Consider the following 18,896-nt stretch of genomic DNA (forward strand, 5'->3'; position numbering starts at 1 on the left):
AAACCACCAGGAAAATGGTTGAAACTATTCTAAAGAACAAAATTACTGAACATACAGACATAGTTTAATGGGACAAAGCCAACATGGATTTAGCCAAGGGAAGCCTTGCCTCACCAATTTATTACATTTTTTGAAGGCTTGAATAAACATGTGGATAAAGGAGAGTCAATTGTTATAATGTATCTAAATTTTCAAAAATCTTTTGACAAACTACTTCATGAGAGATTCTTGAGGAAATTAAAATGTCATGGAATAGGAGGCAATGTTGTATTTTGGACTGAGAACTGTTAAAAGAAAACAGAGTAGGGCTAAATGGTCAATTTTCTCAATAGAGAAAGGTGAATAGGGGAATGCTCCAGGGATTTGTACTGGGACCATTGCTTTTTAACATATTTATAAATGACCTAGCGATGGGAATGATGAGGTGATTAAATTTGCTGATGACACAAACGTATTTAAAGTTGTTAGATCACAAGAGGATTGTGAAAAATTACAAGAGGACCTTGCAAGATGGGCATCCAAATGGCAGATGACATTTAATGTGGACAAGTGCAAAGTGATGAACATCGGGAAGAGCAAACCAAATTATTATTAGCTATACAATATAAGGTTTCACATTGGGAGCTGCCATCCAGGAAGAGGATCTAGGTGTCATCAAGGATAATATGTTGCAATCCTCTGCTCAGTGAGCTGTGAAGGCCAAGAAAGCAAAGAAACTGCTAGGAGTTATTGGAAAGGAATGGAGAATAAAATATCATCATAATGCCTTTGTACTGCTCCATGATGTGACTGCACCTTGAATATCGGGTGCAGTTTTGGTCACTGCATCTAAAAAAAAAATATAGCTGAATTAAAAAAGGTACAGAGAAGGCGACCAAAATGATAAGAGGGGCTAGAACGAGTCCCCTATGAGGAAAGGCTAAAGCGGTTAGGGCTCTTCAGCTTGGAAAAGAGATTTCTAATGGAATATATGATACAGACCTATAGTGGAATGGGTAAATGCGAATTGTTTACTCTTTCAAAAAGTACAAAGACTAGGGAGCATTCCATGAAGTTACTATGTGATACATTTAAGACAAAAAGGAGAAAATATTTTTTTTACTCAATGCATAAACTCTGGAATTCATTGCCAGAGGATGTGGTGAAAGTTGTTAGTGTAGCTGGGTTTCAAAAATGTATGGACAAGTTCCTGGAGAAAAAGTCCATAAATAATTATTAAGGTGGATTTGGGGAAATCCACTGCTTATTCCTGAGATAAGCAGTTTGGAATCTAGTGACTTTTTGGGATTCTGCCAGGTACTTGTGATCTTGCAGCAGAAAAGGACCAGAAGGCTCATCAATATATCCTAGCCAGCTGCCCCCATGATAGGACTCCAGAGATCACCGCGAGTGCATCCGGGCTTCAGGCCCCACACCCCTTGCAGAAGAGGACCGGAAGCATGCACCTAATGGCGCGCACACCTCACAACTCCATACTATAAGCTTAATATAGGTTTTATTCAGAAGAAATTTAATTTTATTGAATTAATTTAATCTAATAAGGTCTTTCTCATTTCTTTAAATAGGTACCAGAAGCTACCAGCAACTGAAGGATGGCTGGGAAACATCGTATCACCAAACCTGTTACCACTTTTACCAGTTCTACTGCTGTCCAGACAGACCCACAGTGAGGAACCAGTTCAGTGTGAAAGATGTCTGCAGATTGACTCCTTCAGGAAAAAGGTGACAGAACTGAGAGGAGGTGGCGAGACTGAGAAGCATCTGGTAGAATGAGGACTACATTGATGAAATGCTTATCAAGACATCTAAGATGGAGAACTCAAGCAGAGTGGAAGGTAAAAAACTGATCTACGAGTTGATAGCTGGATCCCAATTACTACAGCTATTAGACCCTACACCACAGCTCCAATTTCTCTTGAACTGAAGAACCAGTATGCAGCCCTGAAAGAGGAGAAGATGTCATCCCATAATGGAGAGGAACCAAGACATGCAAACCCCAAAACTGCGGGCACAGAAACCACTGCAGCTAGGAGGCTGAGGGTAGTAGTTAGTGGCTTGCTTCTGAGAGGCATGGAGGCATATATCTGCCAACCAGACATATTGTCCAGGAAAGTGTGCTGTCTGCCAGATGCCAAAATCCAAGACATTATGAAGATATTGATGAGAATCCTCAAGCCTACTGATCTCTATCAGAAACTGCTCAAACATATTGGCACGAACGATACTGTGAAGTACCACACAGATCATATCAAAAGTGACTTCATGGCTCTAGGAGAGACAGTAAAGCAGATGGGTGCACAGGTGGTAAGAACATAAGACCATAAGAACATGCCATACTGGGTCAGACCAAGGGTCCATCAAGCCCAGCATCCTGTTTCCAACAGTGGCCAATCCAGGCCATAAGAACCTGGCAAGTACCCAGAAACTAAGTCTATTCCATGTTACCGTTGCTAGTAATAGCGGTGGTTATTATCTAAGTCAATTTAATTAATAGCAGGTAATGGACTTCTCATCCTCCAAGAACTTATCCAATCCTTTGTTAAACACAGCTATACTAACTGCACTAACCACATCCTCTGGCAACAAGAAGCTATCTGCAAGGTCATTGCCATTGCCTCAAAGGCCTGCTTAAGGATAGCCTCAATTCTTCTATGCCGCTCCCCCTTCAAAAGGAATAGTCATCCACTTGGTGACGGCACAGACAAGCACATACACATTCGGAAAACACAATTGCTCTCTTGCAGCCAGATCCAGGGGGGTACAGTCCCATCCAAGACTTGTCCCCCTATAAAATTTGCTTCCGGGGTGCCCCATTCAAAATCAATTAATTCTTGAATAGCCTCCATAATAGGAAACATGAGGCTTTATGCAAGAAAACCAGAATTGGATTTTTCTTTGACTTAGACATGGATTTAGCCCCAGGTACTCCCAGCATCTTCAATGTCTGGAAAATGAGATCCAGCAACTCAACTCTATGAAAGAATCGCAACATAGCTCTATAAGGTTCCAATCTCGGAGGAAGCTCCCCATCCTCCAGGGAGTAAGGATCGGTCTCATCATCCGTGCCATCTGGATCCCTATCATGAAAATTGGTTCTAGGTGTACTCCAACACTTACCCACAGCACCACGCCTGCGAGATTTCACTGTCTGTGACTGGATAAGGTTGGCCGGGGCAGAGGACTGCACCTAAAGAAAAGGTTGCAGACCTTGAAAAACTTCCAGCCAAGAAAAGGCCGAAGGATCCATGCTAAAACCCAGGCACAGGTGTCCTGAGTCCACTGAACTACTTCCCCTGCTGACAAACCAGTTAGGGGAGCCCCAAGATCAGGCGACCATTCCGGCAGTTTATTTTGCATTCCCACACCAGTCTGGGAAGAACCGGGCTTAGTAAAACCAGAGGGCAGTAATTCCCTGAACCTCCAAACAGCGCTGACACAAGTTAGAAGGAACGCCAGGTCCAGATGCCTGAATATGACACGCCACACACAGTGCAAGGCGCTTAGGTTTCTTCGCTATAGGCACCATCAGATAAGGCGCACAACACTGTACCAAAATAAGCGCCCAACTTGAGCTCCAATAAGATGTTCAGGGAATGTGTGTAAAAACAAGTGCATGTGTGCATATGCGCATAAGAAGGGCATGTGCGTGCACAAATGTGCGCCCTGGTAGGCGCTCCTATGCTCCTAACTAGGCCCCCAGATAGGTGCATAACCAAAATGCACAACAGGCAGCAAAGTCAGGCACACGAGGTGCGAACTGACGGAACTGAAGAGGGCAGTAAATGGCGCACAAAAAGCATGCGAAGGCGCTGCCACGGCCTACCACACAGCAAACTAGCCAAGCCTCGGGGTAGGGCCTAGCCACAAGGGCTGCTCAACCCGACAGACTTCCCCCCAACCCCCGAACATCACTGGAGGCGGGAACAGCTGTCAGATCACTCACAGAGCATGGAGACCGGGGGTGGGAGGAGAAATCTTTACTCACTTCCCTTCTCTTCCCAAGAAATTTTAAAACTTTACCTTAACTCAGCCCATCCTAGCTGAGTACAAGCTCAGTCTCTAGCTATGGGGGAGAGGGTATATACCTTCACTGTCGCGCTCGGCTTCCTGCACCCTCTTGCCTTTCAGCAGTTTTTTATTTTCACAGCTAAGTCCATGCCAGCTCAAAAACCAGTTACCGGACCAAAGCACTCATCTGAGGGACCATGGAAATCACCTCAGGAAATCTCAACTGAGGGAGGGACCTTAAGGTATCACTACAGGAGAGCAGGGCAAATTAATTTCCTTTTTCTTTTCTCCTAAATCTTAAAGCAATCCTGAGTTGGGAGATGCATGTCCACCATCTGCTGGAGACGGAGAAGACTGGTGGGCTGATGTCACTGCAGGAGTATATGTACTGTGATGTCAGTTTTGCTCCATCTGCTGGGTAGAGGTGCATAACCCACGGGTTCTTGATTCATCTGCCTGGATGCTAAGAAATTACAATTATAAACCAAAACAACTCTACACTACCAGGAGTGACCTTGTGAAAATGAGACACTAGGGCTCTATGTATGTCTCTGCTCTACAACATCCACAAGACGTATCTGCTCAATTTTTAGTTTTTATTATTATAATCACATTTTTACCGTTACTGTTCAGTAAAAATAAATTACCCAACTCAGATTATATTCTCTGTTTAACTGTGGAAATAAGGGAGAATACTACTTGTTTTCACTGGGCAATGATGGGGGGGGGGGGGGGGGTTTTGTGATTCAAAGAAGAAAACTGAGCAGATATACAGATAGAGAAATCAAATGCCAAAGGTTACTATGAAAATGAGACATTAAGGCAATCACATTTCCTGCATGACAGAGGTCAGGTGTGCAGTGGAAACCGCTTTCTTGAGCCTAGGGAGAGAGGGAGGGAAGACAGATGGCTACTGCTTTGGTGACAACTGCTGCTAGGGTTCAACAGTAGTGCTAAAGGTTCAGTCTTGAAGAGGACATCCCCGCTCTAGCCCTTGGCCAGCAAGAGAAGTCAAACCCATCCAACAGAAAGTCTTTTTTCTTTGGGGGGGGGGGGGGGGGGAAGAATGAGAGAAAAGTACCTGCATTTCAGGCACAATCAATGACATGGTTCACTACAAACTGCAAAATGTTTCCAAGACAACTGGTGATACTTATAAAAGATACTTTCTTGTGAAAAAGGAATCATATGCAGAAAAAGCAAACTCAAGATAACGTGATTCTTATCAGTAACTTAATAGCATACATTTAAGATGAAAACATTGGTGGTCACGAAATCTGCTAAAAAAAAATCTAAACATTTTTATATCATCTAAAAGAAAGGAGACAAAAAACATGCAGATTGTCAAAATAATACCAATTAGACTACATGATAGTGGCTGAATTATGTAATTGGGGATAACCTCCCCATTTATACTCAGCATTAATCCCTCTGTTTTCTTAATTTTCTCCCTCATTGTGAAATCCGTTACATCTAGCCCTCCAAAATCCAGTGTGAATGACCCAAAATAATTAGACCAGTAGGCACACTAAGTTTGCTTTGTATTACAATACTTCAGATCTAAACCACATGTGATATAGAAGTTACAAGAGTTAAAAGTGTCTTCAGACTCTTGATTCACACTACAGATCTTACCAGAGGATCCCTAGCTGCTAAGATGTGAGGAGTAAAGCCAAAGATCCACTGAAGGTCTATGGTAAATGAAATTGGGCAGACTAGGTGGGCTTTATGGTACTTATCCATTGTCATGTTCTGTGTTTCTATTACTCTCTCTCCTTATGCTTTTGTTTAACCATCTGTAATAAGGTAACAACAACTGGGGTTCAAACACTGTAGCCCAGAGGTTGCTGTCCATTTCTAAGTTATTTGGACTACAATGACTATTGGAGGATTGTTTCCACAGACACAAAGGGCCAGATTCATCCAGGTCTTTTCCCATTGACAAAGAATGAGAGAAAAGCTTCGGGTTAATCAGACCCCATTAGTAAATCTGACTCAGCATTTCGTAAGGAAGGAATCACAACCATTAGGAAAAAGTTAAAGCCAAGTACTCTTCTTAGCAAAAAGCTTCTGGCCAGCAAAAGAGCTGTGGTGCAATTAAAGCCCAAAGGGGGCTGGCTGGCTTCTCCAAGTCCAGCCTTGGGAAAACGGAAAATACTGAGGTTTATTTAAAATGAGTTTCACAGCCTGCAAAAATGAATATGGCATCAAAACACTGGTTATATAGTCAGCCGCAGTCCATGTGCACCATCTGTCCTCAGATAGCAGTGCAAGCTCTTGCTGGCTCCTCCAAGATGCTATTTCATTAGAATCAGGGGAATATTCTGAATCAGCACTTCTGATTCACTTTTCTCTGCTATTCCAAATTTAATTACTGTCTATCAAAATGATGGTGGAGTGTCAACTCTCTAAGGCCAAAAAAAACCTTGTGCGTAATGAAAAAACCCCAAACATTTCTTAAATTGGTTCTTTTATCTTCTTTTGCATTAGAAAACAGAACAAAAATCTACATACTTGATCTTTCTCAAGTGACAGAATCTGGTATCCACTTGTTCTACTGCAAATCACTTTCCCATTGCTGTCAAAAGAAGCCAGGCGTAACCTAGGGATGCATGGAATAAAATTAGAATCACAACACACATGCTGCATTTTAAGGAAAAGCTATTTCCAAACCCAGTTATTTAAAAAGGAATTTATAAAAGTACAAAAAAGGAACTTCTAATTTTGTATAGGGCTACAAAACTGGCAACATAAAGCTCATCTCCATTTACTGAAGGTCGTAGCAAGTATTCACAGAACTCCATGGCCAGTGTAATCCAAACTGGCTTTTTGGTTCATATTTCTAGTCTGTCTTGATCTCGTTTCCCAAGTAAAAACAACAGAGATCTCATAATACTCTGGGAAAGAAGCTACAGTAGCTCATCCTAAGAGGCCAATGTATTATATGGCACAGTCTCTTGCAAAGTCTGTTTCACACGTAAAAATGGCAAGCTCATGTAATTTGCTCTAACTCAAACAATTTCTGCTTTTGATAAGCAAAGTAGGTTCTTTCTGCAAGTAGAAAAGTTACATGCATAGGGGCCGATACAATACAGTACACTCAGCCGAGCACACTGTAACCTGCTGTCCGATGCAGGTTAAATAGGCGCTAATCCACTCCCTAATGCAATAGGGGGATTGGCACCTATTGGCCTATTAGCACTCAGCTATTAACGCCTGCCTGGAGCAGGCGTTAATAGCTGAGTGCTTTGAAAAGAAGTACAGAAAAGCAGAAAAAACTGCTTTTCTGTACTTTTTTTTAAAGTTAAAAAAAAAACAAGAAAAAAAAACAACTCTGCCAGCCGCTTTGAACGCCGATATGCTTGGCTTCGGTTTTCATAACCGGCCGGCTGCAGTAATGAAAACCGACGCCGAGTTTATCGGCATCGGTGTTCATAACCGGCAGATCGCCAGTAACCGCGGGGTCGCGTTAGCAAGGAGGCACTAGCGACCCTAGCGCCTCCTTGCTAGCGCGACCCCCTAATTTGTTTATTGCATGGCGCCTCCCTTGCAGGAAACATGCATGCGCTAAGAAAGCGGGCGCTGAAGCCAGTGCCCGCTTTCTGCATCGGCCCCATAGTTTGTTAAACATTAAACTATTTGAATTGATTACCGAGCTGTTGCAAAGCAAAATCATACAAAACAGCTCAATGATGAATTCTGCAAGTACTGTGTGAAATGGCTTCGCAAGCTAGTTTATGCAAAAGTCACCCGTAAGAAAATAATGCTCACGACTTTTCTACTGGGCTCCTTGGCACACAAGTCCCAGTAGAAAAGAGTGCACAGCTTAGTGTATCAGCCTCTCATTGATCTATTGCTATGTGCACACCATAAGTTTTCTGCTTCCATTATACAAATTAATCCATGAATTGTTAATTCTTGTTCTCTCCTACCGAAATGCAATGTTTCTCCGTGGCTGCAGACTGACTGATCCACTGCATGGCTGATTTAGCGTGTTGCGCTTAAAAATGATGTACCGGTTGGTATACGTGACAAGCAAATCAAAGCCAAAGTTGAACCCCGTCCATCTCCAGCAATACTACAAAAGATAAAAACATCCAAGCTCAACCAGAATCCATTCTAATATTAAGTTACACTGCTAGTAAGAAGGATTTTTCTTATTGGATGAAATTGCCTTGAAAACTCCAATATGGATTTGTCAAACAGCGACTCCCCCACACATGCATTTCTTTCAATAACAGTGAACAAAATGTAAAATGTCTTTAAAACCTCATTAGACACCTCTAATAGGCAAATACACATTTTAACATGCAAGCTTTCAAGTACCTTCCTTAAGCAAACTTTAATAAGGAAGATTAAGATTTGATCCTATAGCGTCACATCTCCGGTTTCTTAGCCATTAAAAAGAATGCAAGTTCCATGCCAAAAAAATTGCACGATTTTTAAATTGTATTTATTTTTAAACCTGGGACCGATTATGTTAAACCTGGGCTTGGTAACTTTTAAACAGCTGCGCGGGCGAACATGTACATGCGGATGCTGGCCTGCGCCAATGGATATGGCCATTTTATAACATACGCGCATACATGCGCGTATGTTATAAAGTTGGCAGTATGTGCATACAGAGCTCTGATTTTTTTCATTTTCAAACTTACATGCCATCCATAGCAGAAGTAAAGTTAGCAGTAGGGGACCCGGTAAACGCTTGTGCACATAAATACTTACCCGCAGATTTCATGTTTCAGACCCATGTCCAGCCCAGACTTTGCTGACTCCCCGCCCCTTTTTGCCTTTTCGATTTGTGCATGTACCGGGAGATACGCACATACTCTGGCACTTCTTAAAACCCATGCGGCATGTGCCAGCCCGAGACACACATGTATCTCCCAGCTTTGGTGCGCAGAGGGCTTTTAAAATCAACTTTTATGAAAACCAACAGAAGTTGGTTTGGTGCTCAGACAGCACAGAAGAAGCATATATATAATATATGCTCATGGCCTGACCTGGTCACCATTTTGAGGGTATGCAATAAGAAAAATGCATGGTGCTGTTCTCAGAAGCAATACTGCACCATGGTTTGGCATGAACAACATTGTACCTTCATGGGCTTTGTGACAGGACATAACATGCTGTTCCCTGAAAGGGGTCTCCCCGCTTTTCTCAAACAATTGAGGATAGAAAATGAGAGATAATTGAAAATGGAATTCTACATGGGCACATTCTTTGATAATGGATAGACGGTGTTTGCAATTGTGATTTTTGAGCCCATTTGTATAGTGCAACCCCTAAGTGCTAAAAGCTCCCAGCTTTGACTATCTTACAAGGACATGGAGTGGCTTAGTTTAATGCACACCCTACTGAATATTAAGCACTCTAAAGCTTGAGTGAAGAGACTGCATTTAATACTTACATCACCATCTTTAGCAAGTTTTCTACCGCATCTCATGCTGTTCCCTTCAAATTCCTCTTTATTGATTTCCTGGGGCCTATAGACAGAAGGGATATGCTTTCTTCATCATGAGAATACACACTGAATAACCAGCAATGCTAACAAGAAAATCATACAAACACAATGACAACACACTTGCATGAGTCTCAAAGAAAGTTTTCCACCAAAGTAAACAGGTCCAGTTAACCCCTTGCATTTAATAGGATTCTGCTAGGAGAAGTAACATAAACTGCAGGCTCTCCCAACAATTGAGTTGGGCATGCAAACTTCTTCCTGCAGAATTAAAAGCAGCCAGACATTTTACAAAAAGAAACAAGAAAACTGTGAAAGGCAACATATAAATATCAACTTTATTGAGGGAATGGTGTTTTCTTTGTAAGTCCCCTCCTTGTTTTTCTATTTAATCCCCTTTCTACAGTAGTATTTATAAACTAGCTTCAATGAAAAGCTCAATTCTATTTAGCCTTTCAATTTTTTTTTATTAATATGGGATGTAACTGATACAGGAAGCAGAAGATTTTAAGTTTCAACTTACATCCTGTCAAGTATGATAAATGCTAAGACATTTCAAGTATCTGGCAATCATCTTGATCATTCACAATAACCACAGCAGCATACTTATTCCTAGTACAATTTTATCATCAGTTTTATTTTACTTTGATAAGCACAAACTTAGAGTCCAAGCACTTACCAGAAGACAGTTAAGTAGCTAATGGTTAGTTCAGAAAAGGAAAACAAAAGCATAAGCATAAAATACTGCAAGATTGCTGTCATGTATCTTTTTTTTAATGGTGCTTCAGTCAACTGAGTGCAATGCAAAAATATTGAAATGGATTTTAAACTCATTTATGTCAACTGCAACTGAAAGAAAGTTTGGCAACACCCATTCAAAAATCCAGACAAAATTTAAATTATTTCCATTTAGAACAATATGGGGGTCATTTTCAAAGGAGTTACGCATGTAAATGTGACATACTATCGTAGCAATTTTCAAAAGCTATTTACTCGAGTAAAGTGCACTTACTTGAGTAAATCCTATGGACAATTCAATGGCATATATTGTAGCAATTTTGAAAAGCCCACTTACTTGAGTAAATGCTTTTTAAAATCTACCCCTAAGTGTTTTAATCAACCTCTCAGTTTCAGCAATCATTAGCCTTATTGTTAAAATACAGAAAAGCATATTTCATCCCAACAAAGTATGAGGACATAAAACCAGCAACAGAAGTAGATTACAGAGTTAATGATATAACCAGAACTCAGATCTGTAGTCTGATGCATTCCTACAGATGATGATTCCGTCAAATTATTGTATTATGTGTCCTCATAGGTGGGCAGCTGAAAAGTGCTGGTGACATGGTGTCTGCACTGGCTTTTACATACAGTATTTAACCTTCATAATTTTTATTTAAAAAGGAGACAGGGTAGCAATGCTACCCTGTCTCCTTTCAGGGTAACATAAAACATCTCTGCTTACCCATCATCCTCATGTTTGTTTGTTTTTTCTCCACTTAATTTGTAGTTTACCTGTTTTTTGTTTTTTTAATTTTGTTTGTTTTATTTTTGTGGTCACTGGGAATCTATTAGACCTGAATATCACAGAGAAAAATTATTTTAAATAAAAATTATGAAGGTTAAATACTGTATGTAAAAGCCAGCTCAGACACCATGTCACCAGCACTTTTCAGCTGCCCACCTATGAGGACACATAATACAATAATTTGACGGAATCATCATCTGTAGGAATGCATCAGACCACAGATCTGAGGAAGTGGGAAAAAAATTAAACTATAATTCAGAAAGAAAAGCATTTTTAAAAATCTCTTAACATGATTTAAAACAGAAGCCACTTTAGGAAATCTTGAGACATAATGAGGTGCTATTCATCAAGGCTATGGTGTGGCCATCTGCTTTCTGTCTCAAGACATATAAAATGGCTGCTACCTCAAAACTATTTTAGACCAGAATCATACATGGATGACTCTTGCTTACAGGCTTCACTGGAAACACCAACACTGTGTTCAAGAGTTTTCCACAAGTGCACAATACAGATATAGCTAACAAGTTTCATGTTATTACATCTTTACCTTTAGAATATACTAAACTAGTCTGAAATTTCCATAAAAGTAAATCATTGTTGCCAATTGACCCTTATTAACCCTGGTCGATCTAATCCTAGTTTTCTTACAGCACACTTTACTGTATTATAGGGATCAATTTTTTTAAATCCACATGACAACGGACAAAATGTAGTAGAAATCTGGACTGCCAAAGACTGTCAAGGTTAACCTGGGTAAAAGACAAAGCTATTAACAGAAATATAGGACATTACAATCTAATCATTAAGCCCCATCGGGTTAACTTGATAGGCAAGATAAAACACGAACATTTAACGCCTTCTGTTGAAATCTGCTGGAAATTCCCTAATCCATTCATGACAAAATATCAAATGTAAAACACTAGACGAAAAACAGACCATAAAAGATGCTAACTACAACCTATGCCATCCCCACAAATACAAATAATTACTTCATCCATAAACTGTCTATGCTTTGTAAGTTGTATTGGCAAGAATAATATAACCAGTTTTTTTAGAATAAAGCAAAATGCCCTATTTCCCACCAAAGAAGAGAATAGTTATTCTCAGCAGAACAATAACAAACCCCTATTAAAATGTACAATACTATGTCTGAATGTAAGGAGCTTTTTGGGTTCCTTACCAGAAGGACTGAACCAGAATTCTGGGTAGGTACAGAGATCTGGGTGTGGCACTCCATGGGGGAGAAGCAAATGGTGTGCTCAGACTCTTTATAATCCCCTGCCACCATGGTAGGGTGTGGATTCTTAATTGGATTCTAGTTTGGATTCCTTTTTATGGGCAGCATATTCCATTTTGATTATTTTCTGGGCTATGCCTCTAGGGCAGGGGTCAGGAACCTTTTTGGCTGAGAGAGCCATGAACGCCACATATTTTAAAATGTAATTCCATGAGAGCCATACAATATGTTTAAAACTAAATACAAGTAAATGTGTGCATTTTATGTAAGATCACACTTTTAAAGTACAATAAGTCTCTGAAAATATTACACCAGGCCTTAAGACACCAATACATCTCCTATTAGGAAAACGGACCAAGTCAGGCTGCTATAGAGTCCTACACAGAAACTACACGCCAGCAGAAAACCTCACCTGAATCACGTGCTGACCCTCACCTAACATAGAATAAAGAGACCAAAACGCATAACTAGAAGCATGAAGAAAAAACTGAATTGGAAACTGCAACAAGCCAGAGTCTCTGTATGCAGTGTAACAAAGGAAAAAAGAAACATCACCCATCCTTATAAAACAAATCAAGAAATATAAAATCATCAGCAGTAAAACTGTACTAACAAAAAGAACATATTTCGAAACAGCTGATGAGTGGAATATCCAATAATTAAAAACTCATATAAAAAATTTCCAGATACCAACAAAATATTTCAAAATAGCAGACACAAAGACCCAGTAATGAAAAATAATAAGGATACAAAAACGTTTTTGCTCTGCATACCTGGGAATGTTTGATATCCAGGTGTCCTGAGATTATTTTGAATTAGCAGGAGGAGGGGTGGTTTGCTTGGAACTTTCTCCTCTTTCAGTCACATACCAGCGCTCTCTCTCACACTGGCTCTCAATTACACACCTATACACACATGCTCTCAGTCACTCACATATACACATGCTTTTCTCTCTCACTTATATAGGCTCTTAATTACAGATTTACACACATGCTGTCTATCTTTTCACACTTACACACACACACACACACACAGACTTTCAATCACAAAAATACATGCTGTCTTTTTCTCTCACACACAGACTCTCATTCACATGCTTATAAACATGTCCTCTCTTTCTCTCATTTACACACAGGCTCTCAATCACATACTCACATGCTCCATCACCTAAACCAGCTCTCAATCACACACAGACACACATGCTCTCTCTCTTACTTATACACACAGGCTCTTAAACATACATACACATGATCTCTCTCACATACAAAGGATCTCAATCATACACACATACTCTTTCACACAAACAGGTTTTCAATCACAAACTTACACATACAGGTTCCCAATCGTAAACTTACATTCATGCTCTCTCTTTCACAGGCAGGCTCTCAATCACAGACATACTCTCTTTCACATATACAGGCTCTCAATCATTCACATACATGCTATCTCACTCTCACATATACACACACAGGATCTCAAACACACATGCTTGCTCGCTCATTCACTCTCTCTCCCCCACCCCGGGAACTAGCGGCAGCAGCAGCCTCCTCCCAATGCTAACCTCCTTCATTTTCAGCCCTCGCGGAGGAGGAGTCCCATCGGCCGCGGTTGAAGCTCTTCTTTATTTTCCTCTGAGCCACGCTGCACAGTCTTCTTTTCGTCGGACCGACGCTGACCACACTAGTGTGGTCTCTTCTTTCCCGCGCACGCACCCGATGCTCACCACTTCCTCTTCCAGGCCGCGGGGGAGGGGGAGGCGGGAAGAAGAGAGCATGCCGGTGCCGCCGACTCCAGCTATTCTGCCGCGTTCCGCCCGGGCTGACAGCATTTTAAGCCCGGGCGGAGGACGAGGGAGCAGCTGGGTCAGCAGGGGACTGGAAAGTGTGGCGACACTGATTTAGTAGATTTGTCTGTGAGCCAGATGCAGCCATCAAAAGAGCCATATCTGGCTCACGAGCCATGGGTTCCCGACCCCTGCTCTAGGGTCTCTCTATACTGAGACTTGGGACAAGAAAGGAGACAGAGTGCCCTATCCCTGTAGATTTATCTGTGTTTTTGGAAACTTTTAGTTGTCAGAGGAGAAGTTCTTTTTCCTCACTTCCTACCTCGTCAGGTTTTTTGTATGTTACTGAGTACTTCAGAGGTTCTGGTTTGAGGAGAGCAGCTTTTCATTTTGAAAGGATTGGGAGAAGATGACGTGTCATTAAGTAAGAATGGACTCCTATCTATCTCCAGGGAGAAAGTTGGGTTATGGTGTAAGGACTTTGTATGAACTTGAGGAGAATCACTAGAGATGAGAAAAAAAATGATAGGAGTCGGATGGCACCTTAAAGACTAACCAAGTTATTGAAGCATGAGTGTTATGTCCATCGGTCGCAGATGGCTGCGACTGCGTTTACTTACATCCTGCACTGTTCTCCAGCCCTCCCTGGGTCTGCTCGCAGCTCCTCAGGCCAATCTCTACCACCACGTTCCCCATGGCTCCTCGTGGAGGCCGAAACGCCGCCATCTAAGTCGTCTCTGGGCCTTCCTAGGCGCACGCGCACGTCACCGGGCCCTTCTTTGAAGCCTCTTCAGCGGGAACCTCGGGGGCGTCCCTGTTTGATGATGTCATCGGATCAAGGTACTTAAGCTCCACCTTCGCCCTCAGCTAGCCGACTTGGCAATAAGTTCCATTCGTCTCTACTAGCTCCTGTTTCATGTTCCGGTGGCTACGCTACTGGACTCCGTTGGACTTTGGTCTCTGTCCGGTACCCGCTCCTCGGGGGCCAGTGGGCGCTCTCTACGGGGACCTTGTCTCCTGGCCTCCTCTGCTCCTCAGGCTGGCCCCTGCGCTTCCTGAAGTCCTACTCTGCAAGGCTCCCCACTCCTTGGGGCTGCCCTCTGGAACACTTTTACCACTCGGGAGTTTAGTGTATCCCCGCTCCTCAGGGCTGCATCCTCTTCCTTTTCAAGAGACTCTCAGCACTGGCCCGCTCCTCGGGGCAGTGTCCTTGTGCTTCACTTTGACTGTCTGTGCCTCCCCGCTCCTCGGGGTCGCGCTTACGTGCTGTGTTGGACTGCCAGCACTTCCCCGCTCCTCAGGGCTGTGCTTCTCTATCATACAGAGACTGACTGTCCTTCCCTGCTCCTCGAGTTTCTACCTACGTCATCGAGTCTGGTCTCGGGCTTCCCTGCTCTTCAGGTTGGCCTGTGTCACTACAGCTGCACCTCCCTTGCTCCACAGCTCCGCCCCTTGGGGGTGGCTCTCCGGTATACCTCCTGCACACCAGTCTCAAGCCTTCCCACTCTACAGCCTGCCTAGCGCCTTTCCCCTCGGGGGTCTCAGTAAAGTTATTATCTACCGCCTGCTTGTCTACCGGGGAATTCCTCCTGACTCCTCAAGACCTCTCCACAGTCTCACCCAGAGCTCCTTGCCGTGCCTGACCTCGCCTCCCGACAGTGTGGGCATGTGGGACTCCTCCCCACAGGTGGTAACAAGTCATACCTTGGGCCAAGGGTCCACATACCCACAAACCATAAAAGATTGCCAAGTCCATGGCCCTGACAGAGGTCTCGGCCCTCCAGGCCATTCCTGGCCTGGCACAAAGGATCAGCGAACAACAGAAATTATTGGAGTCTCTGGCAGCTGCCATAGACAACCTGAGCTCTCGTCTAGACGGTACTGTGACAGCTACTACAACATCTATCAAGCTCAATACCTCCACCTCTGCACTGGCTCCTCGGCTGACTGTGCCCTTGCTGGTGCCCCCACACTTTTCAGGAAACCCTCTCCTGTGCAGGGGTTTCTTGAATCAGTGCAATATGCACTTCTGTCTGCAACCATCTTACTTCCCAGATGTGATCACCAAGACTACATACATTCTGGCCCTTTTGACTGGTAAGGCCTTGGCCTGGGCGTCACCTCTCTGGGAGCGAGCAGGGTTCCTGGCCTGCCTAGCCACCGCCAGAACGTCTCTCGTGTCCTCCAGTGGCTGTGAGATAATCAACTTTTTGCCAAGCTTGAAAAGTGCTTCTTCGAACAAGAGACCGTTCCTTTCCTGGGCTAATTGGTGTCTAGTCAGGGGTTTCGAATGGATCCTCAAAAATTAGAGCGTCCGTGATTGGCCTCAATCCACAGGCCTTAAGGCTCTCCAGAGATTCCTTGGCTTCGCCAATTACTATTGCTCTTTTATCCACCATTATTCCACGCTGACCGCACCACTCACACCCATGACTCACAAGGGGGCCAACCCCTCCCAGTGGTCACCCGAAGCTATGACCACCTTTCAGGACCTCAAGTTCGCCTTCCTGAAGGAACCTTGTCTCTGCCATCCGTTTGTGGTTGAGGTCGATGCCTCCGATGTTGGAGTAGGAGCTGTACTGAGTCAATACTCCACTACTCACACTCTGCACCCCTGTTCTTTTTTTCCCCCGACGCTTCTCGCCAGCGGAACGTAATTACGCCATCGGGGATAAAGAATTGTTAGCCATCAACCCTGGCTCAAAGGTGCACAACACCATGTTACCGCATACACGGATCATAAAAATCTCGAGAATCTACATCATGCTCAGCATTTAAACCATCGCCAGGTCCGCTGGTCCCTCTTCTTTACTCGATTCAATTTCATACTGCGTTATCGCCCAGCCAATAAGAATGCTCATGCCTACGCCCTCTCCAGGTCCTTTGACACTGAGGATGTTCCTGATACCCCTAGGCATATAATAGACCCTGCTATGGTAATTTTGTCTGCCACCTTCCCAGTACCACCGGGGAAGACAGTGATCCCTCACCCACTAAGATGGAAGGTTTTGCAATGGGCTCACGACTCTTTGACCTCTAGACATCCAGGTCAGTCCAGGACTCTTTCCACTCTGCAACGGTACTACTGGTGGCCTACTATTCGGAAGGATATCCAAGCATATGTCGAATCCTGCCCTACATGTGCCCGTCATAAGCCTCCAGCAGGAAGACCATGGGGACTCACAGCCACTTCCCATTCCGAGCGAACCCTGGACCCATATCGCTACAGACTTTAGTGTGGATTTACCCATCTCCAAAAGGAATAACACCATATGGGTCATTGTTGATTGCTTCTCTAAGATGGCGCACTTTGTGGCTCTACCTAGTCTTCCTATGGCGCCCCAGCTGGCTAAATTGTTCTTTCGGCATGTGTTCCAGCAACATGGTCTTCCCAAGCATATTCTCTCGGACCGTGGGGTTCAATTCACCGCACTCTTATGGAAATCTCTTTGCAAGAAGTTTAATATTTCCTTAGACTTCACCTTAGCTTACCACCCTCAAGCCAATGGCCAAACAGAGAGGACCAATAGAACTCTAAAGCAATTCTTGTGAGCCTACATGATTTTCCGGCAGGACGACTGGGCCGGCCTCCTTCCTTGGGCGGAGTTCGCATTAAATTCCCATCTATCCACTTCCACTGGTCCGTCGCCCTTCCAGGTGGTCTATGGGCGCCAACCTTTGCCTCCACTTCTGCTCCCGCTCTCAGTGGCCTCCCCAGTAGCGCAAGCTACTGCCCAAGAATTGCATCAACTGTGGCAAAATACCCATCAGCTGCTTAAGCAAGCTGCCCAGATTGAAGAAGGCCTTTAATGCCCATTATCGTGCAGCACCCCAGTTCCAGCCTGGGGATTAAGGTATGGCTCAGTACCAAATTTATTCAGCTCAAGCTGCCTTCTGCCCACTTTGCCCCTAGATACATTGGCCCCTTTCCGGTGCTCCGCTGTCTGGGTCGCGTTACCTACTGACTACAGCTGCCCTCCTCACTCAAGATTCACAATGTCTTTCATATTTCTCTACTCGATTCTCTCAGGATTTTCTAAGAAACCACAGGATCCCTTACTGCTATCTTCAGAAGCAGATGTCCTTTTCTCCTATGTCGCTAGCCTTACCACCCCTACCCCTCCTACCATTCCAGATGCAGAGGCTGCGGCAAAATGTGAAGAACTGGCCAGCTACTTCCAAAGAAAAATTTCCACCCTACTCTCTAGATTTTCCCCTTCCAACCCTTCTCCCCCAACTAACCCACCCTCCATCCCCTCCCCGTCCCAACCCTCAATGGCCACAATTGACCTCACCTCCTCTAAAGAAATTACAGGCCTCCTTCGAAAACTTAAGCCAGCCTCGCACCCCAACGACACCATTCCCACCAAAGCCCTAATAGCCATCCCCAACAGCATAGCCAGCACCATAGCAGATATCATCAACTGCTTCATCACTCATGGAACAGTCCCAGATCCTCTCAAACACGCTGTTGTCAAACCCCTCCTCAAGAAACCCTCCCTAGATCCGAAAGACCCCTCCAACTTCCGCCCCATCTCCAACCTCCCTTTTATCTCCAAACTTATGGAAAAGGTTGTCAATTCACAACTTATGGACTACCTAGAAAACCATGATATCCTCCATGTATCCCAATTTGGATTCAGGAAACACTTTAAAACTGAATCCCTGCTGCTCTCCCTTACTATCTTCTCAGAGGACTAGGACAAGGCCACAGCTACCTCCTCGCCCTCCTCGATATTTCAGCGGCCTTTGACACCATCAGCCACCACCACCTCCTGACACGGCTAGAAAGCATCGGCATCTCAGGAATAGCTCTAGCCTGGTTCAAATCCTCTCTCACTAACAGAAAGTTCTCTGTTAAAATCGGAAACAACCTATC

The 18,896-nt window shown here is 43.7% G+C and overlaps 1 protein-coding gene across 2 annotated transcripts in view; it reads right to left on the bottom strand.

The window, feature by feature from the left end:
- Positions 1-18,896, bottom strand: part of GMCL1 (germ cell-less 1, spermatogenesis associated) — a 138,217-nt gene that overhangs the window by 9,202 nt on the left and 110,119 nt on the right. For both annotated transcript variants that reach the window (XM_029604009.1, XM_029604010.1), the window contains 3 exons: positions 9,419-9,494; positions 7,941-8,086; positions 6,523-6,610 (listed from right to left, as the gene is read on the bottom strand). In XM_029604009.1, coding sequence (XP_029459869.1) covers positions 6,523-6,610; positions 7,941-8,086; positions 9,419-9,494 — 310 coding nt within the window. The remainder of the gene's footprint in view (positions 1-6,522; positions 6,611-7,940; positions 8,087-9,418; positions 9,495-18,896) is intronic.

This window comes from Rhinatrema bivittatum, chromosome 5 (assembly GCF_901001135.1).
Source record: "Rhinatrema bivittatum chromosome 5, aRhiBiv1.1, whole genome shotgun sequence".
In the NCBI taxonomy this organism is placed as follows: Eukaryota; Metazoa; Chordata; class Amphibia; order Gymnophiona; family Rhinatrematidae; genus Rhinatrema; species Rhinatrema bivittatum.